Source organism: Gouania willdenowi, chromosome 21, assembly GCF_900634775.1.
Source record: "Gouania willdenowi chromosome 21, fGouWil2.1, whole genome shotgun sequence".
Lineage (NCBI taxonomy): Eukaryota > Metazoa > Chordata > Actinopteri > Blenniiformes > Gobiesocidae > Gouania > Gouania willdenowi.
In genome coordinates, this window is record NC_041064.1 from 33,749,199 (window position 1) to 33,777,176 (window position 27,978).

Consider the following 27,978-nt stretch of genomic DNA (forward strand, 5'->3'; position numbering starts at 1 on the left):
TTTGGTGGTCGCGGGCTGTAAAGGTTTAGAACCACTGGTTTAATCAGACTATTAAACTTAATGAAATTGTGCCAAACATAAACATGCTAAATACGATTTAATAGAGTTCACTATTGTTGTTTTTGTTATATTTTTACACAACAGAAATGTGCTGATTTAACATTAGATTTGACCTTGTTCTCCTACACTCGTGATCAGAAAGATTATTTTCAAGGTCAACACTGGTTAATCTTTCAAAGATAAAAAAAATAATGATGATAAATAGAAGAATTGCCCAGCTTGTAGCTTGTTTAAGTCGACGTGGGAAAAAACATTGAATTGAGTAAATCAGTAGGTTTATGAGTTCTGTTATGAATGAAGTAGAACAAATTGGGATTTGTAAAGAGGGATTATGGATTAGGACGGACATGTATTTGACAATGTCGGGGTAGAAAGAGTTGAAACGTTATAATCAAGTGATGTTTGTTTAGATTTGAAAGAGTCTGACCTGGAGGATTTCATCCAATCACAGAGGAGCTGCTGTGCTGTTTATCCATCATAGTGATGGTTCCCATCAATGATCTATAACCTGTGTGTGTGTGTGAGTCGCATGATCAGCATTCATGTTATTGATCAATCTGAGCATTAATACAGGACAGAACAAAGGCGTTTAGTTAGGTTGTGGTCATGTTTTATCTTTTTTGTTGTTGTTTTGTTGTCATTGTCAATTTTTCTGCATTTTTAGTGTCATTTTGTGTATTTTAATTTTTATTGTATTTATTATTCTCTCATTTTGTGTACTTTTGTTGTCATTGTGTTCATTGTTTTCTCAATTTGTTTTTTTGTTGTTTTGTGTATTTTTTTGAATTATTCTGTGTGTTTTTGTTGCTGTTTTGTATATTTTTGGAATAATTTTGTGTTTTTGTCATCATTGAATATATTATTCTCCCATTTTCTTTGCTTTTGTTGTTTTGTGTTTGTTTACTCATTGTGTTTGTGTATTTATTGGTCATCTTGTTTGGAGTAATTTTGTGTATTTTTGTTGTCTTTTGTGTATTTTTGTTGTGGATTTGTAATTTATTCTATCATTTTGTGTGTGTTTTGTTGTTTTGTGTAGTTGAGTAATACTTTTGTGTGTTTTTGTGATCATATTGTATATAATTCTTTAATTTTTTGTGTTTTTGCTGTTTTCTGTGTTATAAGTAATTTTGTGTATTTTTGTTGTTTTTTATATTTTTCTGTTATTTTTGTCTACTTTAAAGTCATCTTGTGGGTTTTTGGACTCATTTTGTGTTTCCTTTTTGTGTCTTTGCTGTTGTTTCATGTCTTTTTCTGTCATTTTGTGTGTTTTTGTATTTCATGTTGTGCGTTTATTCATTGAAGGTTTTTTTTCTCACACTCGTGTCTCCTTCTCCTTTTCGTCCAATCACAGGCTTTGTTACAAGCCCACGACGTGGTGGCCCATGAGGTCTACAGTGATGCGGCTCTGCGTGTCACGCCTCCTCCTTTGTCTCCGTACCTGAACGGAGATTCTCCGGACAGCGTCAACGGAGACGTGGACCTGGAAAACGTCACCAGAGTCCGACTGGTTCAGTTCCAGAAGAACACGGACGAGCCCATGGTACGCTGAGGCTCAGATTTTACCAGAAGAAGAAGAAAAACATTGAAAAACTTTCAAATTAGCAGGAATATCTTCACATTTGAAAATATATAAAATAATGAAAAATAATCAGAAAAAAAACGTGGAATTTTTCTTCAATAAAGTGAAGATATTTTTTCAAAGTAAAGAGCTGTTTAGAAAATTAGTTTATCATCTTTTTTTTATAAAGTGACAGTATTTTCAAAGTAATAAGACATACTTTCAAAGTAGAGGTAGTATATATTCAGAGTAATGTGAGGATTATTTGAAACTAAACTTTCAGAAGAATTTCTTTTTCAAAGTAATGTAGGGAAAAATATCTATTTCATAATAAGATTATCTTTTTATAGTTTTAAATAGATTAATTCAGTACCAATAATCCAATATGTAGTCAATTGGAAATCTTGATAATTTATATTTTACATTCTTTAATTTTTTATTCTAATTTTATTTTAATTGTTTTGATTTCATTCCTGGGAATATTTTGTTAAAATAATTACCTATTTGCTTCAAATAAAGTGATAATATTTTTAAGGTACCGGCACTGTATTTTATTTATTTGATTTTATTTATTGGTTTATTTAACAGTGTACAATAATATCAATACTGAAAATATACCCGATTTTGCCAAAAGGCTATTTTTCATCTGCAGTTCCTGGACAGAATGTTCAATTGTCTCCCTAAAAGAATACAGGAAATGTACAGTCAAATACACAGTGAAAGTGCAATTACTGTACATAACATATAACAGTATTTTCCAGACTGTACGTTGTAACTTTTTCATTTTAAATCCAGTAAGCAACATGAGACGGTGTTTATCTGTGTTTATCTGATGGCATTTAATTTCTTCCTGACAGGGAATCACACTGAAGATGAACGACTCCAACCACTGCATTGTGGCCAGGATAATGCACGGAGGGATGATCCACAGACAAGGTGCTGTTTTCAAAATAAAAACCCTACACACGCACCGCACCGTACACACAGCATAACATTATGAATATAAATCAGTTATAATAGATGATTGTAATCCAAACATTAACACCCACTCCCTCAGAAACTCTGAACAGAAAGTCAAAAAAGTCCAAAGTATCTTGAGTTCATATAAAAATGAGATGAAATGAATGTTTCTGTTGTTTCTCGTCTCATCAGGAACGTTGCACGTCGGAGATGAAATCCGGGAGATAAACAGCATCAGCGTCGCTAACCAGACAGTGGAGCAGCTGCAGAGGATGCTGGTGAGACGTGCACGTAGCAACACGAGCACACACTCCTAAAATATGAACGTTAAAGCTGCTGGAGATGATGATGATGATTGTTGTATGATATAAAGACGTAATGTAGGCCTCACAGATCAATACATTAAAGATTAAAGATCCAAGAAAAAAAAGATTTAAAAGGTTGAATTTGTTGCTCAGAGTTTGTAAACACTGGGTTTATTAACGAGGTTGGAAAAATTTGGCACATTGCATTGTGGGATGTGGAGTCCTGTAGAGCATGGGTTATCAACCATGGAGCTAGGACCCCGTTTGAGGTCGCCACTGCTCTAAATGGATGCATAGAAGTGTTTTTACTTCATTATTACTGTAATTTCTTGTGTTTGCCTCCAAGAAATCTGCCAAAGTGACTTTCCAACACATTTCTGGGGGTGGGAAGTAGATTGCGATAAAAATATGGCGAATGTTTCTTTTGGGATTTACGCTGAAAGATCTGGATCCAGCCAAAACAGAATTTCCTGCATAGTGAGGTGAACCCAAACCCTAACCCTTCTATGCATTCATCTACTGGACTATACTCCCACAATGCACTGCACAAAAGTTCAACCTTTTACGTCTTTTTGCCGAGCAAATGATTTTGCATTTATTGATCTATGAGGACCACACTGTCTTTTTCTGATTAAAGCTTTAAAGACGTTAAACAGGAGATAAAAATCATTTCAATGAACCAAAGGATGAACATATATTATATTAAAGCATCTGGCTGGGTTATGTGTGTGTGTGTGTGTGTGTGTGTGTGTGTGTGTGTGTGTGTGTGTCCACAGAGGGAAATGCGTGGCAGCATCACCTTTAAAATCGTGCCCAGTTATCGGAGTCAGGGGTCATCGATGGAGGTAATGATCGTCTTTCTTTCTCTTCTCTGAGCTGCTGATCTGGATACTAACAGCTCGCCTGGTCACTCATCGTGTGTGTGTGTGTGTGTGTGCGTGCGCAGGAGTGTGTGTGTGTGTGTTTTGTTGGATCAGATCATAAGCACACCAATTTTACAACCAAGATAACGGAACACTTTACACTTTTACTCCCTCTTCAGGAATGAGCAGTGTAACACCCCTCTGTGTGACACCCCTCCACACACACACACACACGCACACTATGCTATGTCGCTATGGTGACGCACGTGTCGTCATAATGACTCAAACACCCTGATGGAGCAACACTGCGTCCTCTCGTCGTTCTCTTTCCTCCTTAAAAGCAGGAAAAATTCCAAACCTTGGTCATATTGATCACTTGGACTAGTAGGTGTTACACTTTAACTAGTCATCATGTTATCTTGTGACTGGGACCCGTCCAGACAGATTGCCGTCACCTAAAGTGTGTTTTTATTGTATTATTAATAATATTCTGGTTAATGGGAGCCTCATAAGTTTATATGTCTGATATAAATTGTATACATCACATCTATAAAGTGTTCTGTATATATTTATATTCATATGGACCAAAGATGATAACTTCTATCACAGCAGAGCTACTAAAATGTAATTATCTCATCTATGGGCCACGTGATGTCATCATTAGAATAATGAGTAATTTGAACAATAACACAGAGAAGATGAAAAGGGTTTTGTGTTTTCCTTTACTTTGTATAATTGGTATATTTTTGTGGTTTTCTTTAGTTTTATGTGTTTTTGGAGGTAATTTGTATGTTCTTCTGTTATTTTTGTCCTCTTTTTGTGTATTATTCAGTCTTTTTGTGTATTTTTCTGTCATTTTGTGTGTTTTTTAAAGTCATTTTGTGTATTTTTCTGTCATGCTTTGTGTTTTTGGAGTCATTTTGTAAATTGTGTAATTTTTTTTGTCATCTTTGTGATTTTTCTGTCGTTTTGTATATTCTTCTGTTATTTTTGTCCTGTCCTTGTGTATTTTTTATCATTTTGTGTGTTTTTGGAATCCTTTTCTATACTTCGGGGGCTACACAAAATTAGGCCGAGGGCTGCGTGCGACCCTGCATACGTATGTCTGACTCCACCCGCCGTCCTGTACCGCTATATACTGTACACCCCCTGATGATCAGTTTTATAGTATCTTCTGTATCTCCTTCACAGGTCTCTGAATGGTGTGTGTGTGTGTGTGTGTGTGCTGCTGACCTGTGTGTCTTATTTCAGAAAGACTCCCCATCCGTCTCCAGGCAGTCTCCGGCCAATGGCCACTGCAGCATTAACAGTTCTATCTTGGTAAGAAGTCGTCTTTTAGAAGCGTCCGACACGACAAAACAGCCGAGGAATCCAACTGATCACTCAGCGTCATTTTGTGTCAACGTTTCTCGTTTTATGTATTTGTATTTTTTTTTCCCATATTTTGTGAGTTGAGATCGTCTCGAGTCGATGAGTCGTGTTGAAGAATGCTCCGCCCCCTCCCCCCTCACACACCCACCCACACACACATTCATGTCCTTATTTACGTGTCCGATATCTCAGGTAACAAATTGGTGTGCCTCCTAAAGCTGTGGCTCCTGATGGTGGAAACTTAAGATACTCACAGGTTACTTTATGAGGTATTATTGACTGGTAGTGACTGCCCCCTACAGACAGACAGAGGTAGTGACTGCCCCCTACAGACAGACAGAGGTAGTGACTGCCCCCAACAGACAGACAGAGGTAGTGACTGCCCCCTACAGACAGACAGAGGTAGTGACTGCCCCCTACAGACAGACAGTGGTAGTGACTGCCCCCTACTGACAGACAGAGGTAGTGACTGCCCCCTACAGACATACAGAGGTAGTGACTGCCCCCTACAGACATACAGAGGTAGTGACTGCCCCCTACAGACAGACAGAGGTAGTGACAGCCCCCTACTGACAGACAGTGGTAGTGACTGCCCCCTACAGACAGACAGAGGTAGTGACTGCCCCCTACAGACAGACAGAGGTAGTGACTGCCCCCTACAGACAGACAGTGGTAGTGACTGCCCCCTACAGACAGACAGAGGTAGTGACTGCCCCCTACAGACAGACAGAGGTAGTGACTGCCCCCTACAGACAGACAGTGGTAGTGACTGCCCCCTACAGACAGACAGAGGTAGTGACTGCCCCCTACAGACAGACAGAGGTAGTGACTGCCCCCTACAGACAGACAGTGGTAGTGACTGCCCCCTACTGACAGACAGTGGTAGTGACTGCCCCCTACAGACAGACAGAGGTAGTGACTGCCCCCTACAGACAGACAGAGGTAGTGACTGCCCCCTACAGACAGACAGAGGTAGTGACTGCCCCCTACAGACAGACAGTGGTAGTGACTGCCCCCTACTGACAGACAGAGGTAGTGACTGCCCCCTACTGACAGACAGTGGTAGTGACTGCCCCCTACTGACAGACAGTGGTAGTGACTGCCCCCTACTGACAGACAGTGGTAGTGACTGATGAGAAAACACACCAAAAAAAACTTTATTTTCTGAGAAAATTTTGATTTCTTGTCATTATTTTGCTAAATATGTTAGTTGAAGTCGTAAAGAAAGAACTTCATGCTTCAAATAACAGTGTCAGATGTTTCAGAACGCTAAACTTTAGCTGTGTTTTAAATGTCACACTCCCTACTATACACTACAAACTCAATGAGTTTATAATGTCTACTCTATACTATAAGTATAAATAGGATGGTGAGCGTTCCCACTGACATATACTTCCAAGTTTCCCAAGATGCGTATGGAATCTACAACAACAAAAACCTGAAGCACACTGAGGATAAATATCGCCGTTGATTTTGCATCTTTCTGAAACTTCTGAAAACATTTGAAGTGAGAAAGTGACCAAATAGAATATCAACATGGAACTTAAACTCTGGAATTTGGGGAATACTCAAGAGTATAAACATTTGCTGGGAATTATTTATTGGAATTACCTGTAAATTGGGATTAATTTTAAATCACTGCATTATATATCATAACATGAATATATTAATAGTTGAAAACTTTCCATGGAAATTCATGGGAAATTTTCACATTTAAAAGTTTTCCCTAAACAGGGACTTTAATTATAGTTGGGAAAATCTATTTTAGCATCATATAAAATATCTGCATCAGTTATTTAAAATTTACTCCCAATTTCCTCTTAATTCCAATAAATAATTTCAATAAATAATTCCCATGAAAAGTTTATATTGTTGAATATTCAGAAAATTCCTGAAATTTAGTTCCTGTGGAAATTTGACGGATATTTAATAAGAAATAGTCCTCCCTGATTTTTCATTGATCATGTGATCAGTTCTACTGACCCCCACACTGACAGTATCAGGGTGTGCCTCATAAAGTGTCCTGTGAGGGCGTGGCCTGTGAGGGCGTGTCCTGTGAGGGCGTGGCTTGTTTGCTGCTTTGCTTGCTTGTTGCAAATCTGCTTTAACACATGACACGACTTCTCTTTCTGTTTTTCACTGATTTACTTCAAATAGTGTTGTTTGTTTTTTTCTGTCAACGTTCGAGAGTCTGACCTTTAACCTTTAACTCTTTCTGTCACCAATGGTCGACCCCAACAGGACCTGCCGTCCACCATCCAGCCCAAAGGACGACAGGTAATAACACACACACACACACATATACTGTGTTCCTACTGCATGTTTCCTTTCACTCAGGCATTTAAGATGTTTTTAATTAGTCAGTTTGAGATTCTTGCCAGGGGGGCAAAATAAAAAATAGAACTAAATATATAGAATATAAATAAATAAATACAGCAGCATTTCACAAGCATTCTCACCTTTAAAGCGACACCATGTCTTACTGAATCCATGTCTCAGGATCTTCCTCAGACATTCAAAAATCCAATGAATCCCAGTATTTAGTCCAAAACACAGTAAAACTGCTGTAAAACAAATAAAATGTATCCGCCCTCTGTGAGGCTGACCCTGTCATTAAAAATCCTCATTTTTAGATTAATGTTGTAAATTCCTGATAAAATCAGGCCGACAAACGCTTTCTGCTTCATTTTTGCTTCTTCACCATTTACATGGTGAAGAAGAATTGCGCAACAGAAGAACCAAGTCACATGACTCAAGCGCCAAAAAGTGACTTGTATTTTTAAACGAACAACAAATGAATTAATATATATATTGTGCAGTCACTTTGTTTTATGGCACTTAAAATATTTGTATACTATGTACATTATATTAAGAACTCTATTTTTTCAAATAAATTTGGGAAAACTGTAATAAACCACTTGGGGGGGCAATGCCCCCTCTGCCCCCGCAAAATCTGCATCTGATGTGAGGTTGAAAAGGTTTGTGAAATGGAGAAAAAAAAGCTCAAGTTGTAGTAATGGATAATTCTAAGTGGAGGTTAAGAGACGCCAATAGACAAATGTTAGAGCCAGTGAAAAAGAAATATGAAAATAAAATCTAAATTCTGACCTCAGTTTTTTACATTTAATCTTTGATTTCTGCCTTTTTCTTAGCATTTCTAACTTAATCCTAGAATCTAAACTTTGTTTTAAGTTTTCCCATTTGTTCATCAGCTCTAACCCTCATTTATTGTGAATAATTGTCCTAAATTAACATCTAAAAAGTCCTAAAGCTTGTGTGAGAAAATGTGATGAAAGTGTGTGAAATCTTCATTTGTTCTTTAAGGCTTTTGAAGCAGTTTGAGATGAAGTGACTGATTAAAGTATTTGTACGACACTGTAAACACTAAACTGTCTCCTTCACTTCCTGCTTTAAAACTGTGTGTATCCATGGTAACCACCACAGCACAGGCATTGGTTCACTTCCACGAAGGTCAAAGTTCACCTCATAGCCAATCCCAAGCTAACACTCCTCAACCAATCAGTATCCAACATAACACGACACGCGAATTATCATCTGCTACTAATTGTATGGATGGATGAATTACTTTAAAATACAAAATTAATTAATTAATACATTTAAATTACCAAAATAAATTATAATGAAATATATTCTTAATTGCATTAAAACCATAAATTATAAATAAAAGATTATCTATCTACACACAGAAATAAAATATATAAAATTATTAGACACAAAATAGTTGAGAATAATGGTGAAAATCATATAATAATAAAGCAATAAAACTGTTACTTTATTAGTTTAAATAAAGATCGTTAATAGTTTAACATCAATCCTCATAGAAAGTCAATAATCAACAAAGATTAGTTAGAATTTTTGGAAACATGTAAAATATTTTAGTTAACAATTTAATATTCAGAAATTCAACAGAGGTATTAAAGCTTTTTACAGAATAAAATGGATATTTAGCTTCATAAATAGAACACCATTATTATAATGTATTTTATTATTGTTATTAGTTTTTTATTTATGTAGTTATACATTTGCAGACAAATTCACAGTCACCCATTCACTCCTATGATCAAATGAGAGACTGTGGAGGATAAATTAAATATATTTAAAATTTTTAAATCAAGATTAATTCATTAAATGCAAAAAAAAAAATTAAATCATTGTTTTACATACATTTTTTTCTTTCACTTATATATGATCATTTAAATTGAAATTGAAAAAATACCTCTTAGAGAATCAAAATGTTTCTTCTAATTTAGTATAAATAAATACAGAAGTGTGTATGACACTGAATGACTAAATTAGGAATAGTATTCTAACGAACTAATGCTTTCATAAAAATTAATAGTTTTAGAATATCAATCAAACAATCTAACTGAATGCATCTGCCGCACGAAACGTTTCGCAGGATCAGAAAATGTCCTCATTCGCTTCATATGCGCTTTTGAAGCGAAGCCCCGCCCACCAGCAGCACATCCAACTCGGTGAGTTTCACTGCCTGCTGAAGCGAGTAGCTGCGCTCCTTTTTCTCCTCTCACAAACATAAACCACCAGTGAAAAAAAGCCAGTGTGATTAGCGGCTAATGCTATGCTAGCAGAGAACTTTACCTGCTACTACCACCTCCTCGCTGATTCTCCTCCACACCTGATCCTTCCTAGTCTGGTCCTAGTTATAAAGGCCGTGTCATACAGCTCCAGGTGGTCACACACAGCTTCTACTCCGTGGTTGAATGGGTGAACGACGCCTGACGTCATCGTCAACAAAAACTCTGATTGGCTTTCGTCATACGAAACAGTCGCAGGAGTTCAATATTTTCAACTCTTGAGAATATGAGGAAAAATTGGGAGCGCTCTCGCACGGCCAACGCTCTTGATGTGCGGATCGGACCGCACCGCTGCATCTGAGATGCATCCATTGACTTTGTATGTAATCTGGTCGTACGGACATTTCGTGACGCATTCAGTGTGAACGCAGCATAAGGGAGAGCCCAGCCACCCTACAGAGGAAACTCATTTTGGCCACTTGTACCTGCGATCTTGTTCTTTCGGTCATGACCCAAAACTCATGACCTTAGGTGAGGGTAGGAACATTGATCAACCTGTAAATCAAGAGCTTTGCCTTTTGGCTCATTTCCCTCTTCACCACGACAGATCAGTGCAGACGCCGCATCAATCCACCTGTCAATCTCTTGCTCCATCCTTCCCTCACTCGTGAACAACACCCCGAGGTACTTGAACTCCTCCACTTGGGGCAGGACCTCATCCCCTACCCAGAGAAGGCACTCCACCTTTTTCCATTCGAGAACCATGGACTCATATTTAGAGGTGCTGATTCTCATCACAGCAGCTTCACATTCGGCCGCGAACCAATCCAGTGAGAGCTGAATGTCACGGCTTGATGGAGCCAACAGGACCACATCGTCTGCAAAAAGCAGTGATGCAATCCTGAGGCCCCCAAACCGGACCCCCTCAACTCACTGGCTACGCCTAGAAATTCTGTTTATAAAAGTTCTGAACAGAATCCGTGACAAAGGGCAGCCCTAGCGGAGTCCAACCCTCACTGGAAACCAGTTTGACTTACTGACGGCAATGTGGACCAAGCTCTGACTCCAGTCGTACAGGGAACGGACTGACCTTATCAGGGGGTCCGGTACCCCCTACTCCCGGAGGACCCACAGGAATCCCTGAGGGACATGGTCTAATGCCTTCTCCAGGTCCACAAAACACATGTGCACTGGTTGGGCAAAGTCGCATGCACTGGTCCACAGTTCCACGACCAGGACGAAAAACGCTTTGCTCCTCCTGGATCCAAGGTTCTACTATCCGGGGAACCCTCCTTTCCAGTACCCCTGAATAGATCTTACCGGGGAGATTGAGGAGCATATTTGGAACACACCCTCCGATCCCCTTTCATAAAAAGGGAGACCACCACCCCGGTCTGAAATCCAATTACAGTATATCTGATATATATGTATATATAATTGCTTTTAATTACATTACATAAATAATTAATTAAAAAAAAAAATTATATCCCTTTTTTAATGAACAATAAATAGGAAAAGTTTTAAAGGGTTGTTTATTTATTTAAATAGTTTTTTTAGTTGATATAAATTTAAATAGATCAAATAAACAGGACATATCAGAAGGTTTTGGCTGATCTTGTAAAAACAATGAGGATAAATGATGTGGATTTTTGTGAAACCAGCAGGGGGCAGCAAAGTTCAGATGTTTCTCTGCATGATGTGTGTGTGTGTGATGCTTTCAAATCCTAGAGTGAACCCTGCGCTGCAATCAAGGAGAAAATGTGTGTGAAGGTAAGAACTAAAGAAGAGACGCTCAAACTTTACGCTCCTGTGCGTTTGTGTTTGTGTGTGTGTGTGTGTGTAGGACGGATACACAACTAGTGCCTGTGCTGTGAAGGAACACAAACACACACTTGGAAGTGGGAAACCCTCCATGATGGAACGTCACCATCTTCTCCTACTGATGTTTGACTGCGTCTCTCCTCAGATTTACGTGCGTGCTCAGTTTGCGTATGACCCCTCCAAGGACGAGCTGATCCCCTGTAAGGAGGCGGGGGTCTGCTTCACGGTGGGGGACGTCCTCCAGATCATCTCCAAGGATGACCACAACTGGTGGCAGGGGAAGCTGGAGAACACCAAGAACGGCACGGCTGGACTTATCCCATCACCTGAGCTACAGGAGTGGTGAGAAGCAGAGAGATTAAAAAAAAATAATACATATAGATAAACGAATTAATTAATTAATTAATTAAAGAGAAGCAGAGAGATAAAAAAAAAATACATATAGATAAACGACTTAATTAATTAATTAATTAAAGAGAAGCAGAGAGATAAAAAAATACATATAGATAAACGAATTAATTAATTAATTAAAGAGAAGCAGAGAGATAAAAAAAAATACATATAGATAAACAAATTAATTAATTAATTAAAGAGAAGCAGAGAGATTAAAAAATATATATAGATAAACTAATTAATTAAAGAGAAGCTGAGAGATAAAAATATATATATAGATAAATTAATTAATTAATTAGTTAATTAAAGAGAAACAGATGGATTAAAAAATAGATAATCAAATTAATTAATTCATTTAAGAGAAGCAGAGAGATTAAAAAGTATATAAAATAAAATAAACGAAATAATTAATTAAAGAGAAGCAGAGAGAACAAATAATAAATAAAATAAATAATTAATTAGAAGCAGAGAGATTAAAAATAAATAAAATAAACTAATTAATTAAGTAGAAGCAGAGAGAACAAAATTAATAAAATAGACAAATTAATTAAAGAGAAGCAGAAAGAACAAAAAATAAATAAAATAATTAAAGAGAAGCAGAGAGATTAAAAAATAAAATAAACTAAATAAGTAGAAGCAGAGAGAACAAAATTAATAAAATAAACAAATTAATTAAAGAGAAGCAGAGAGAACAAAAAATGAATAGATAAACAAATAAAAAAATAATTATTAAATTAAAAAAGCGAAGCATGCAGAAGATATTCACTATCTGTGCCTAACACACACACGGATGTGTGTTTGTGTTTTTTTTACGTGTGCATCAGAGACTAGTAGGGGTTTGCGTTGCTATCAATCTGGCAATAACATCAATAATTACAAATTTCCCCTTTACAAGTATAAAATGGTATGAAATACAATTTATTTCATTTTTTTTTAACTAAATGGTAACTAACTGTATTTCAAACCAGTGGTATGTTTATTAAACTGTGAAATTACATTTTTCAAGTATAACTTTTGCTTCTACAACAGATTCTGTTTCTGTTAAGTTTTTAAATTTTTTTGGTAACACTAAGTTTGTTTTTTTTTTTTACATAAGGCTGATATTAAACTGTCATTATCTGTCATTAGTATTAATAAGGTGTCATGAATTAAGTGTCCATTAAATTACGACATTTTTGGAGCTATGTTGGCATTTTTTGGGTTAGATGGAGGGATCTAGTCTGCTTAGGTTTACAAACCACACTTAATGACAGCCTTCATAACACCTTATTAATGCTAATCATATCCTAATAATGACCGTGTAATATTATGTATAAAACTTGAAGTAAAGTGTTACCATTCTTTTTTCTTTTTTTTAAGTAACCACATACATCTATCAAAGTGTCCAGTATGTTTTATGAAAATAAAGTGCAGCCTTTCAGCTGAAATGCATTGAGGAGTGATGTAGTCTAACAAGGTTTGATGTGATTTACTGACGCGTGCTATGCATATGTTAGTGCAATTAAAGAGTTTTATTGTTAAAAAAAAAAAAAAAAAAAACAGGATTAAAAAATCGATTTGGAATTCTTTTGGATTGATAATCGTGCAGTGAAATATCACGATATATCGCAGAATCGATTTTTTTCTTACTTATTACCTACTGACTTTCCCTGTGTGTGTGTGTGTGCGCGTGCTTCAGGCGAGTGGCGTGCATGGCCATGGAGAAGACCAAACAGGAGCAACAGGCCAGCTGTACTTGGTTTGGAAAGAAGAAGAAACAGTACAAAGACAAATATTTGGCCAAACACAACGCAGGTAAAACACTACAGTATGGATAACACTGATGTTCAGTCACATCAGCTCCATTAAGCAATAAACATTTCACCTGTTTCTGTGAAATAACCCTGGAACTAAAATCAATCTGTCACTGAGAATGTTCATGTGCACTACTCATCACTGCACTATTATTATTATTATTATTATTATTATTATTATTATTATTATTATTATTATTATCTTATCTTGTTATTGTTATCTTGTTATATTATTTTATTTAGTTTTGCACATATTAGTCTAACTACTGTTTATATTTTTTTGTAGTTAATTGTTATTATTTAATGTTTACGCTAATGGAGAGAGCACAGTTCACCAAGTCAAATTCCTCGTGTGTATAACTTACATAACTTGGCCAATAAAGTTGATTCTATTCTATTCTAACATTTAAAACAGCTTATCATGTAGGAAGACAATGAACCTGCTTCACTTGATGCGAAGATCTCCGTCTCCATGGTAACGAAGCAGGGGGCCCTGTGGGATCGTACTCTATCATCCACCTCGTACTTGTATCTCTCAAACCTGCAAAACACACACTCTGCACTGACAAAACGTGCACGCTGCTGTTACACACACACAACTGTTTCATAGCCAGATGGATACAGACGGAGCAAAGTGTGTTAACGTGCACTTTTTCCCCGTGTGCGCTGATGCATTCTACTGTTGACACTTAGGAATGCGGAAAAGTAGGAAATTCCTCCAGTTGCTGAATTAAAGCTGGTTTTACACAAACAAACGTAAACGTAGCTGTGTCGTTAGAATGAGAAAGATTCTTCTGCTGCATATACACACACACACACACACTGATACACACACACACACACGTACACACACAGATCAATCACCTGCATCACAGTACACAAACACACACACGTGTACACGCACACAGACACACACAATGTACACGCACATACACACAGACACACACTCTGACACACACACACGTACACACAGATCATCACCTGCATCACCAGACACGGACACACACGTACACGCAAACACACACACACACACAGACATGTATACATGCACACATACACCGACAGACTTACAGACACACACATGTTCACGCAAACACACAGTCACACACGCACACACACAAATGCACAAACACACATGTACACACACAAATGCACAAACACACATGTACACAAACACACACACACACAAATGCACAAACACACATGTACACAAACACACACACAAACACACATGTACACACACGTACACACACACACTGAGGCGTCTGAACACTGGTGTAATAATCTTTACAGTTTAAATGCTACACTGATACAGAGTGACTGTCATGGACTCAGTCAGCGTTACTTAAATCTGAGGATTATGGGATGGAACAGACGCAGGTTAAAGGTCATACGTGTGCATGTGAGCGTGTCACAGGTGTGGATTTAAAGGAGAAGTTCACAGGTTTTATTGCGATCCGTGTGGTGTGATCCGCACTCATTTTCCGTGACCTCTGACCTCTGTGAATTCCTCCTTTAAAACCCTGAGCGTTTCCCAGCATGCTTTGCACAGGATGCTATTAGAATGTGTGTCTGCTTGGTCTCATCAAAGATTATATTAACGCTGCACTCTGTCCACACATTACAATTTTATTACTTGAAAACATTTACATTTTATTCTTACAAAGCATTCATATTTAAAAATATTGTTTTTCTTCCCTGCTAATTATTGTTCTTCATTTGTTGCTTAATATTTACTGCTCGGTATTTACAATTATCATACTAACTTAGTTTGATACTAAGTTTAAAAACAGTTTTAATTATTATTGTTGCTGTATTGTGGATAAATAAATATTTACATTTTCTGTATTATTATAATTCTAATTATTGTAAATATATCGAAGTTATTATTATTATTACTACTATTAATAACAAGTGTTTTTGAAGTGTGTGTGCGTGATATGCTTGTTGTTTTCTTGTGTGACGTCGTGTTCTTTCTGCTGCTGTAACAATGTTCATTTCTCTGCTTTGATGCTTCTGATGGGCTTCTTTGCATGTAAGTAACACCTGTGTGTGCGTGTGCGTGCGTGTGTGTGTGTGTCTACACTAATAAAAGTGGTGTTCACCATAATAGAGCGCTGGCTCCATTAGGAACCTGTACGTGTTTGATTTCAATCAAAAATAAGTCAGTGCTAAACAACACAGCAGCTGTTCGTGTCAAACATTCAGTTATCAAGACAAAAATACACATATTGCTTCCAGACCGTATGGAAATGTTGGTCATTTGTTTTTAACAATGATTTATTGGCTCCAGATGTGAAAAACTGATGTTTAAAATGTCATTTTTGCATTGACTTCAATTATTCGAGAATGCTGTATAATATAACATTGTGATATTTTCCAAACATCATCTCCAATGACTTCAAATATGAGTATTTTTTTAATGGACATTGAAAATGTATTTATTGAGAGTTTGAAAGTATTTGTTACGCTACCATTAACACGTTAAATCAGGGTAGGAAACATTTTAGATATAAATCTGTATCTCTGTGGATGGTTTGTGTAGCTAGTCTGGAGATGGTTTTAAGTGAGCAAAGATTGTGGGAGGAGATAAATTCACTAAGTTTTATAGTTAAAAAATAAAAAAAAAAACAGAGTGATGAACTTCATAATTTGCGATTGTTTTAAATGTACAAGACTTTCTTTATTTTGGGGAAATTTGCACATTTGTAATTTTGAAAATGTTGAACATTAGAGGTTTGCTGTAGCGCCATCTTTAGGAAGATCGTCCTGTTTTTGCAGCTGAGGGAATTTGGAGATGGTTCATGAATGGAAAGTAGGATTTCTTCTTCAGAAGAAAAACATGCAGGATAACAATATGTTTATGCCAGAGTCCTTTAGAGAGAGAGTTGCAACAACGGAAGTTCCAAATGCTTGACCGTCACGTTCTAAGAGACATAACTAGGATTTTTGGTCATTTGTTGTCAACAAATGCATTGATTTACAATATTTATACAGTACACCGTCATATGTATGTGTATATAATGATACTATATATATGATAATAAACCACTCACATGCTTTAATGCACACGTTAATGGTTTTAAATAATAATAAGAATAATAATATATCCAATATGATTATTTAAACATCTTACCGTTCAAAAGTGCATCACAAACTGTCTACTCCGCTCTAGCTCCATTGTGGTGCAATAATAAACTGCTTACCTCTGGGAACTATGGCCGGGCCCGCGGACCATCTCCAGGCCAAATAGCACGTACCATGTATCCAAGAATTCAGTCAAATGACTCGGTTCCATCGAGTAAAACAAATCAAATTGCACAACGTAAAATCGGAATCTACGTTGAATTGCTTTTTAAATGATATATCACATGACTATGTTCTGATCAATTTAGAAATTACCAGAAAAGGGGGTGGGCCCCCGTTCCTCCCTCTTTCAAAGGGGTCTCCAAAAGGCTCTTGACATCTGCTCATAGAATGTCAAATTACAGTCCAATTCAACGAGCATTAACGGAGAAGTCATATGAAAATTGGGACCCCCTGGCGCCCCCGTGGCACATACGGAGTAATGAGCTCTATTCATGTATTGGTATGTGCCAATGATTCGGTCCCACCAACTGTCACAATATTTGACTCACAAATAAATGAGAAATCGACTTTTGTTTTTTTTTTTGTTTTTTTTCTTTTGGGGCCCCAAATCAAAAATGGGGCTCAGAGTGTTGATGCGTACACATCCATAGATTATAGCTATAGCAAATTTCAGCTCGATCCGTTTACGAATAACAGGCCCCGCCTACAAACTGATGATTGGAGTGAACGGAGTTGTTGCTGCTCTCTCTCTCTAAACGCCTCTGGTTTATGCCAGTTTAGGCTATTAAACCTATAATAAATGCAACAAATTTAAGTTTTGTGGAAATATAAAAGCTAATTAAAAATCCTCAGAGGAAACTAATTTCTTCTAATCAGTGGCCAATGATTCAACACAAAAACTGATGTTTTTTGGATGTTATTGATGTCCAAAGTAAGAGTTTTTTCCTGCTCCTCACCTCAGCCTATCATTCTCTCTTCAGCAGATTCCAGCGCTTCCCGTCCCTTTCCAAGGACCCCCTGTTTCTCCCATCCATACTCCTCCCCATCCTAACATTTGGTATCTTCTCTTTTCAGTGTTTGATCAACTAGATCTGGTCACGTACGAGGAGGTGGTGAAGTTTCCAGCCTTTAAGAGGAAAACGTTGGTTCTATTAGGTCAGTTTACCTGAAATGTGTTCTTTATCAGCTCCCACCTTCTAGCCTTTAATACATGTGAACATTATATTTATACATTTACATACAATTACTATTGCAACAACACGTCATCAGTAGGATAAAACTAACCTGTCTCACAGCGGTATCTCTATTAAAGCAAGGAATGTCTGTGTGTCTGTGGTGTTCAGGGACAGACAGAGATCATATTTATTTATTAATTTATTCTACGTATCTGCAGCTTGGTTCAAAGCTGTGCGACGTGGGATTTGTTTGGACTGAAATAGTCCATTTAACGACTAATTTCATTATTGTGCCGGAGCCTTTAGTCACGTGGCGCACTACAGCCAATCACCGCACACCGTAGTCACGTTATAGTCACGTGTGTGCTCTACAGCCGAGCGCGCACCCGAGCATCCATCATTTTGGCTGTTTTTAAATTTTTTTTAGCAGCTAGCACATAGTCCCAGTGTGTGCATCCAGCACACAAAAAGTAGACAAAATGACAAAACAACAAAAACCGACAAAATAACTGTAAACACACAAAAAGGCTCCAAAAACACACAAAATGACTCCAAAACACATACATTACAGAAAAATACACCAAACGACCACAAAAATATTAAAATAGTAAAAAAAATAACTAAATATTAATACAAAAAATACACAGAATGACAGCAGAAATGCACAAAACTACACCAAAAAAGCAACAAAAATACACAAAATGACTCCAGAATCACACTGGAATGGCAACAAAATAATTCTACAAAAAAAGGCACAAAAAGACAACAGAAAGATACAAAAATACACCAAACGACAACAATATTAAAAAAAAAGACAAACACATTTATCATGTGCATGTCCCATAAAATTAAAGCAGGGAATTCACACTCTACTTAAGCTCCTCCCACTATATGAATACACACTTCTGACGAGCACTATACTAGTTTGTATTAATGACAGAAACAACCTGTGATTATTCTGTAAAAATAACTGTTATTCCTAATGTGTCCACTGGGGGTCGTAATGTTTAAGCACAGTCGGAAACATGACAGATATCAATCCCTTTGGGGAAATTTTGTGGAATAGTTGGAACAAAATTGCAGGGATTGGCGAAAAAATTGAGTGTTAATTTAACAATTTCAGATTAAAAAGGTGAACACTGCTAATATTGTGAAGTTTCATTGAAATCGTGTATTAATTTGGAATTAGTTGGTAATTTTTGCTTTCTGCTGCGGGCCAAATTGGATGCACAAAACGAAGACCACAATACAATAAATGACAGAAAAATACACAAAGTGAATCCAAACGTACAAAAGGACTACAAAAATACACCAAAATTGCTCAAATAGCACATACAATGACTCCCAAAATGTACAAAATTTCAGAAAAATACACAAATAATTTTTGCTTCCTGATTCGGCCCCTGGGCCTTGAGTTTGCAACATGATATTTTAAAAAATATTCTATACATTTAACTTTGTTTTGGCTGCTGTGGTGATTTTATTCAGTATTTTCACGTTTGCAGATGTACAAAATGTTTGTAAATGTTAAATCATGCTATTATTTAGCACATTTTCTGTGACCACCACATGGAAACTGCCTGACATTTTGCACATATACTGGAAAAAATGTGTGTGTGTGTGTGTGTGTGTGCTTTTGTGCAGGAGCTCATGGAGTGGGTAGACGACACATCAAGAACACGCTGATAACCAAACACCCAGAGCGCTTTGCCTACCCCATCCCTCGTAAGAAGATCATTTCCTCCACCTTTAACTCACTATTTATTTATTTATTTATTTATTTATTTATTTATTTATTTATTTATTTATTTATTTATTTATTTATTTATTTGTTTATTTATTTGTTTATTTATTTGTTTATTTCGAGCCATTTAACACAAACAGAATGATCTGTGATTGTTTGATCACCATTATTACAGATTGTTTGGATGTAATTTATGTTAAAACGTCACACTTAGAGGCTTAGAAAAGTCTGATAAAGCATCAGTGGAGTATTAGAGGATTTCATACGTTAGATCAACAGAGCTTTACCATTATGTGTCAACATAGACCCATTAACCATCTAACAGCTACAGAGTTACTCTTTACCAGCTAAACCACACATGGCAGCCTGAGGGCCACATGCAGACATCGACTAAAGACTAAATACAACAACAAAATTACACAAAAATGACAGAAAAAAAATCACAAAATGGCTCCAAAAACAGACCGACTCGAAAAATGCAAAAACCCACAACAAAAGGACTGAAAAAAATGCAAAATGGCTAAAAAAAAATACACAAAACGATAAGAAAACACACAAAATGACAGAAAAATACACAAAATGACTCCAAACATACAAAACCACTACAAAAATACACACACTTGCTCAAATAGCACATTATATAACTTCAAAAATACCTAAAATAACTCCAAAACACACAAATGACTCAAAAATACACAAAACAACAATAAAACCACAATAAATGATGATAAAACACTGAAATGACTCCAACAATACAAAATATGACAACGGAAAACACAAAATGACAGAAAATTACACTAAATGACTCCAGACAAAAGTACTACTAAAATATAGGGATGTCCTGATACAACTTTTTCACTTCTGATACAGTACTGATATTGCAGCTCTAAGTACTGGCCGATGCCGATATTGATCCGATGCGATATCGGCACGAATCATACCTACTTTTATTACTTATTTTGTAGTGTGGAATGTTAGAAAAAGGCTTAATCATGTGATGTTACTCAGAGAACAATAGTCAGTAACAGTAGGTATGAGAAAAACTGACCCATTTATTATTAACCAACTGCTTCCATACATTTTAAACTTCAACATAAGATCTACAATGTTCTACAATTGAATTAATATAATATATATCAGAGATTTTAGATGCAGTTTGATAAAATCCGATATTTGTTTTCTGGCTGATATCAGATTAGGACACGCCTGCAAAAATACACACATTTGCTCAAATAGCACATTAAGCAACTCCAAAAATACACAGAATTACATCAAAATTAGAGCAAATAACAGAAAAATACACAGATTGATGACAGAAATACATAACAACAACAACAACGGCTCCAAAAACACGCAAATTGACAAAAACAATAGATGAAACACTAAAGGAATGCACAAAATAACCAAAAAATACACAAAATGACTCCATAAAAAACAAAAACACACAAATGACTTCAACAATGCAAAAAAAACATCAGAATGACGGAATAATACACAAAATGATTCGAGACATATGAAACGACAACAAAATCGCCAAAAACATACAAAATGATGTGAAAATGACACAAACCCATTGTTCTTTCCTGTGATGACGTTCTGATGGCCCTCTGATTGGACGATCACATTTCTGTAATAAATGTTTTCCCTCTGTGACCTGATCTGTTCCGTACCTGCTGCAGATACAACCAGACCTCCAAAGAAGGAAGAGGAGAACGGGAAGAACTACTACTTTGTGTCTCACGACCAGATGATGCAGGACATCAGCAACAACGAGTACCTGGAGTACGGCAGCCACGAGGACGCCATGTACGGCACGCGCCTGGAAACCATCCTGAAGATCCACCAGCAGGGCCTGGTCGCCATCCTGGACGTGGAGCCGCAGGTCGGACCAGTTGGATGCGATCGGATGTTCTGTCTCTTTGTGTGTGAACGTTATTTCTCCTCCTTCAGGCTCTGAAGGTTCTGAGGACGGCCGAGTTCGCCCCCTACGTGGTTTTCATCGCCGCGCCGACCATCACACCAGGAATCACTGAGGTAGGAGGCAAACCAGGACTGGACTGAACATGGACCAGAGCCACCTTCATCATAAACAACAGTCAGCCATAATATTAGGACCCAGGGTTGGGGTTGTAATCGCGTAACTGATAATGAATTACACTTATTATGTAATTATAATCGTAATTGTAATTTAAAAATCTGTTGCTGTTGTAATCATAATTGAACTGTAATTGAGTTCATATAATTGACTTTGTATTTGGCATGAAAATTCTATAAAAACTGTCAATTACAATGTAATTAAACGCAAACCTGTGAAATGATGTTGAAGTTTTATGGCTTACACTAAAGACGGGCAAGTTTTATCACAGCAAAAATGTGTCGTTATGAACATTCATGTAAGCATTTAGAATAATAACCCATCTGAACATTAATACAAAACACAACAAAGGGTTTTTGTGATTGTTTTGTATGTTTTATTGTTATTTTTGTAATTATCTTGTGTTTTTGAAGTCATTTTGTTGTTTTATGTGTTTTTCTGTTGTTGTTATCTTGTGTTTTTGCACTCGTTTTGTGTATTTTTGTTGTCATTCTGTATTTCTTTATTTGTTTGTGTTTTTGTTGTGTTGTGTGTAGTTTTGGGAGTCAATTTGTGTATTTCAGAATCAGAAATTCTGATTTTCATTTGTGTTTTTGGACATTTGATGTATTTTGTTGTCATTTTGTACACTTTTTTTCTCATTTTGTGTAGTATTGGGGTTAATTTGTGTTGAAGGAGTCATTTTTGTGTATTTTTTATGTTTTCTATACATTTTCACTTATGTATTTTTGTGGTCGTCCTCTGAGATTTTGTCCTAAATATTTGATATTTTTCTGTCATTTTGTGTGTTTTTGAATTTTCTATTTTTTTATGTTTGTTTTTGTTATGTTGTGTGCAGTTTTGGGAGTAAATTTGTGCATTTCTGTTTTCATTTGTGTTTTTGGATTCATTTTATGTATTTTGTTGGTTTTTTTTAATAGTTTTCAATCATTCTGTGAACTTTTCTTGTTGTTTTGTTTGCTTTTCTCTCATTTTATGTTGTAGGAGTCATTTTTGTGTTTTTTTTCTATACTTTTTCAGTAATTCTTTGGTTTTTTTGGGGTCATCTTCTGAGTTTCTGACATAAATTTTGGGTATTTTTCATTTCATATGTAATTATTAAAATATGATTTTATGATTAGATGATAAATAATGTTTTTAGTGTCTTTTACAGCTGATTTAAGACATGGGTCAGAACTGACCCATTATCATAAGAGATGCTAACAGAAAGCTAACACAAGAGGAAGCTCAAGTTATATAACGTTATTTATTAAAGATTTTAATTGTAATTGGGAAAATGCCTGTCATCATAATCATAATTGACCTGTAATTAAACATGGATAATTGAAGACATAATTGTAATTGAAAAATTAAATTTACCTCAGCAATGCTACCAACCAATCAAGTAGGCACATTTGCACAATTCTTCCCCTAACAGACCAGACTGCTAGGAGGGACAGCAAGTGTGAGTGAGTTATGTAGTGTGGATGTTTAGGACAAGGTCTGGGTTAGAACACACACAGATATCCATCTAAATGTGCTTTTAACACACAGACAGACACACAGACAGACACACCAACAGACAGACAGAGATTCCTTGCTTTTAAAAGAGGTAGGGTTGATGACATCTCTCTATAACACATTGGAACATTAGAACATTGGAACATGGGGATGACATCGTCACTGTGGAGGTAGGACTGATGACATCATCACCTAGTCCGTCGACTCAGGAGGTGGGTGCGTGGGGGTGGGGCGTCCAAACAAATCTGACGTTGCACATCTTTAAAGCAAGCAGCAGCCATGTTGAAACTCTCAGGTCAGTCTGATCCTGATCCGCAGAGATATTTGAGTAACACACAGACAGACAGACAGACAGACAGACAGACAGACAGACAGAGATTCCTTGCTTTTATAGATAGATATTATGGCTGATTGGTGTGTTATCCTGTAAAAAAAAACCTCATACTCTTCTTTCCCTTTTCATTGATCACTACATGTTATGAGGTGTGTGTGTGTGTGTGTGTGTGTGTGTGCGTGTGCGTGTGCGTGCGTGCGTGCGTCTCATCTTCCTCTGCACTCGTGTGTATCTTTGCATGCTGCATGTTTCTTTGGCTCCGCCCTCAGATGCCAAAGTGGTGTCAAACACTCCCAGTAAGTAAAAACTGTGTGTGCGTGTATGTGTGTGTGTGTGTGTGTGTGTGTGTGTGTGTGTGTGTGTGTGTGTGTGTGCTGTTGTCCTATGAGACGGTGAAGGACCTTCATACTATGCTCCATATCAGCAACCAGTTCCATGTTGTTACCTTAGCAACTCTGGAAGAACAATGATTAGGGCTGTGATGTAATGTCACACTAACGTACTATACACTACAAATGAGTATACTTCCAAGTTTCCCAAGATACATTTGGAATCTACAACAATAAAAGCCTGAATCACACTGAGGATAAATAATAAATATCTCTGTTGATTCTCCACCTTTACTTTGAAAGTTCTGAAAACATTTTAAGTGAGAAAGTGACCAAGTAGAATATCAACATGTGCTCATTTCATCCATAAAACTCATTTCAGAGATTTTCAGAGACCCTCCATTGTGCTACTGACAAACTTCCTGTTAACTTCAAAATAAGAGCCCTATTTAAAAAAGGGTTAAAAAAAAAAAAAACAGAAGAAGAGATGCTTTTATTTTGAAATGGTGATATTTGACTTTTAGCTTGAAGCTTGTCCCAGGACCATTTTACATTCCTCTCGCAGTGCATCATGGGAGTATGACTAGGGTGCGCCCACCATGCATACTTAAAAAATTTCTCTATATATAATACATCTGGGTATTTCTTGCGTACATAATTGATAATTAATCACAATTATCGTGTAATTATAATTTTTAAAATCTGTTGCTGTTGTAATCATAATTGAATTGTAATTGACTTTAGATAATTGACTTTGTAATTGTAATTGCAATAAAAATTGTATAAAAAATGTCAATCCCATGTACAGTTCTACACATACTGTACTGTATGTAGTTAACAATTATTAAAATGTTTAATATCAAGCTTTCCCACATTTTACCATTTAAAAAACATATAAATCAAGGTTTATACTGACACAAAAAAGGCCCAGATGTATTAAAACCTATATTTTCATTGATTAAGAAGCCTAACAGGATAAGCAATAGATTTTTTTTGTGTGTATTTTACAACTGATTTAGGATCCGTTATCATATGAGATGCTAACAGAAAGCTAACACAAGAGGAAGGCTAACTTTTATCAGGTTATTTATTTCAGGCTCAGTAATTGTGATTAATTGTAATTGAGCTTTAGTAATTAAGTACGTATTTGTAATTGACTTTCTGAGGATAAAAAATCATTGGAATTGGAAAAATGCTGGTCACTGTAACTCATTGACCCCACACTGCACTATGAGTTGTATGTTAGTGTGACATTTATAAAAGTCATTGAGTTTTACTGTTATTCCTGCTTTCCTTTGATCTTGGTTGTGGTCCATTAATCCTTCTCCTCTTCCTCCACTTCCAGGACGAGTCCCTCCAACGGCTGCAGAAAGAGTCTGAGATCCTGCAGAAAACCTACTCTCACTACTTCGACCAGACGCTCATCAATAATGAGATCGATGAGACCATCCGGCTGCTGGAGGAGGCTGTGGAGGTGGTGAGCAGCAGCACTCAGTGGATTCCTGTCTCATGGGTTTACTGACGAGGATGGGGAAGTTCTGAATCCAAACGGGACGAAGGGAACCACGGGAACCCACCTGGAGAAAGACCACGTGATCCTCGTGTTGTAAAAAATAAAACCAACGTGAATATTGTCCTGTCTGTGCTAGCTAGGAAGCATCATCATCTTCTACATGTTTTGTTCTAAAGACACAGACCTCACATCGTAGCTCTTCAACCAATGGAATAAAAGCACACAAACATCCATTTCTCCCTCTTTTTTAAACTCTGTTATTCCATCCACACGTTGACTCGTCACCATGGTTCTGTCCCTCCTACCGTGACTCAATAAGTCTTTCAAAGACCCAGGTCGTCGTGCATGTGGACTTCTGCCAGGAAGAACGTTTTGGTGCCCCCCCCCACCCCCAAGACCCCCCTCATGTTCCTCTAAATCTCCGAGAAGGAAAAGAAACGCACGGATATGGAACGATCACATTCCAGCTGTTTGAGTGTAAAAAACAGCCAAAGTTGGACAGACGGAGCTGGACGCCTCTATGCACATCCTGCATCGTGTTTCTAAACCACAGATTTGTAGAGCGACGCTAAACGGTGTGCGTGTGTTTGTTTTAAAAAGAACTAATAAAAGTCTGGATTTTTGTCTGCTGTGGTTTCTTGTTAACCAACAACGTGGGAATCCTGGTTAATCTTTTTTAATCTAAATTATGATGTGCACATTCAGGTACAAACACATGGATTAGGCACATTAGTACCAAACTTAGTAGAATTACTTCTGCTTTGTAGCCTTCCCTATTGAGGATTGGCTTTATATTTGATGTAAATCTCTCTGGGGTTTTTTTTTTGGTGGACTACAGATTTCTATATTTAAAACATCATTTATTGTCACTGAGTATCATATATTTCCATAACTTCACATCACCTGTAACTACTACGGGTCCTACTTCAATCTGAAAAAAAATTATCTGTAGGTCATGTAGAAGATTAGAAGAACCGTTATTAGTTACGGGTATGTGATTTTCGGAGAAGGAGCTGTGGTAGAAAAGGTTAATGGTGAAAAATTATCTGACAAACATATTTAGGGTCTGAGGACTAAGTAGGACCCTATTGTAATGCAAGTCATTTTTATTATTACAAAAAGTTATCGCATTTTTGAGGGACTAAACACGTTCAAATTCTCATGAAAATTTGAACTTATATTAATTTGATATTTTGGGGGAGTTACACATGTGAATGGCAAAATGACTCAATAGTGCCCCCTTGAAAATTGGCTTTTTGAAATGTAATTGCTCCCAGCTGGCACTGATGACATCACTGTGGAGGTAGAACTGATGACGTCATCTCACACACTAATGATGACCTATCCACCCCACCACTGGAATGAATTTAATGACCATGTATAAATATACGTCTTGCATCCAACACTGCACTGTTAAAGTACTTCATACATTCAAGGTTTAATTTTTTTTTTTTTTTTTTTAAAGGATTTTTTTGGCTCTAGTGGCCTTTATATGACAGTTGCTTGACAGGAAGGGGGTCAGAGAGAGCAGGGAATGACACGCAGGAGAGGGTCCCAGGCCGGGAATCGAACCTGGACCCGCTGCAGGTGAGGAACTATAGCCTCTGTACATGGGGCGGGCGCTCAACCCACTGATCTAAACACCGCCCCAAGGTTTAATTTTAAACATACATGGTTATGTGGTTGTGTTATAAAACAATATTGACAATAAAGTTTAATCTTTATAGATTGAAATATTCCTCTTAGCATCATGTTGGCTTGGACAATGTGCTACAATTATGGAAGTTATTAAGAGTTTGTAGAGCTAAGTAGATGCTAATTACCTTTCATTCGTATGCTCAACCATCATTGATAGTCATAGCGCCGCCACCTATTAGTAAAAGGAAATCGTAGGCATTATAGTTGCACAGAACATTGCCGGAAAAGTTTGTGATAAAGTTACTTTAACATTTCTGCCACACTCCGACATGCAACATACCAACGTGCGCCACGTTCCGACATGCGTGTGGTGTCGAGGGCCCGTTTATCACTGCTTGCAGCTTTAATTTCATCTCGAGTTTGACCCTTTATTATTTTTATTTATTTAATTTGGTAAATCACTTTAAGGATTAATTATCTTTTTACAGTGAAACGTAGTAACATTTGTTCAAGAATAACAAATACAAGACAGGTTCAAGGTGAGTGCAAGTGCTCATTTTGACATCAGATGTTACAGTTCTGTCTTTAGGTTTTAGTCTTCCAATCATAAGATAAGGTTGTGAAATCTCCTTTTTTTTAATCTGTGGTCGTGTGAAAAATATGAAGTACCATGACGTAGACGAGGACATAGAAGGCGACATGTGTGAGGCGTGAAAACTGAATCGACAGGTGAGTATTTTATTCAATAATGAAGCAATTCACTTCTTCTTAGCTATGTCCGTATTCTGACTAATATAAGTGTTCATTTTAAGCCATGGACATCATATTAAAATATGGATAAGTAGATGTTTTTATTCTTTCATTTTCATATTTCAGACTT

General features: G+C 36.8%; 1 protein-coding gene across 15 annotated transcripts in view; it reads left to right on the forward strand.

Moving 5' to 3' along the window:
- Positions 1 to 26,086, forward strand: part of LOC114454637 (peripheral plasma membrane protein CASK-like) — a 126,815-nt gene extending 100,729 nt beyond the window's left edge. For 4 of the 15 annotated variants that reach the window (XM_028435208.1, XM_028435212.1, XM_028435210.1 and 1 more), the window contains 14 exons: positions 1,412 to 1,600; positions 2,476 to 2,554; positions 2,771 to 2,856; positions 3,660 to 3,728; positions 4,998 to 5,066; positions 7,359 to 7,394; positions 11,402 to 11,443; positions 11,640 to 11,836; positions 13,566 to 13,681; positions 17,845 to 17,925; positions 19,590 to 19,670; positions 21,369 to 21,571; positions 21,640 to 21,723; positions 25,293 to 26,086. In XM_028435208.1, the coding sequence (XP_028291009.1) occupies positions 1,412 to 1,600; positions 2,476 to 2,554; positions 2,771 to 2,856; positions 3,660 to 3,728; positions 4,998 to 5,066; positions 7,359 to 7,394; positions 11,402 to 11,443; positions 11,640 to 11,836; positions 13,566 to 13,681; positions 17,845 to 17,925; positions 19,590 to 19,670; positions 21,369 to 21,571; positions 21,640 to 21,723; positions 25,293 to 25,469 (1,509 nt within the window). In that variant the 3' untranslated portion in view covers positions 25,470 to 26,086. The remainder of the gene's footprint in view (positions 1 to 1,411; positions 1,601 to 2,475; positions 2,555 to 2,770; positions 2,857 to 3,659; positions 3,729 to 4,997; positions 5,067 to 7,358; positions 7,395 to 11,401; positions 11,444 to 11,639; positions 11,837 to 13,565; positions 13,682 to 17,844; positions 17,926 to 19,589; positions 19,671 to 21,368; positions 21,572 to 21,639; positions 21,724 to 25,292) is intronic. The other 11 variants (XM_028435209.1, XM_028435224.1, XM_028435216.1 and 8 more) reach the window with 8 other exon arrangements.
- The last annotated feature ends 1,892 nt before the right edge of the window (positions 26,087 to 27,978 follow it).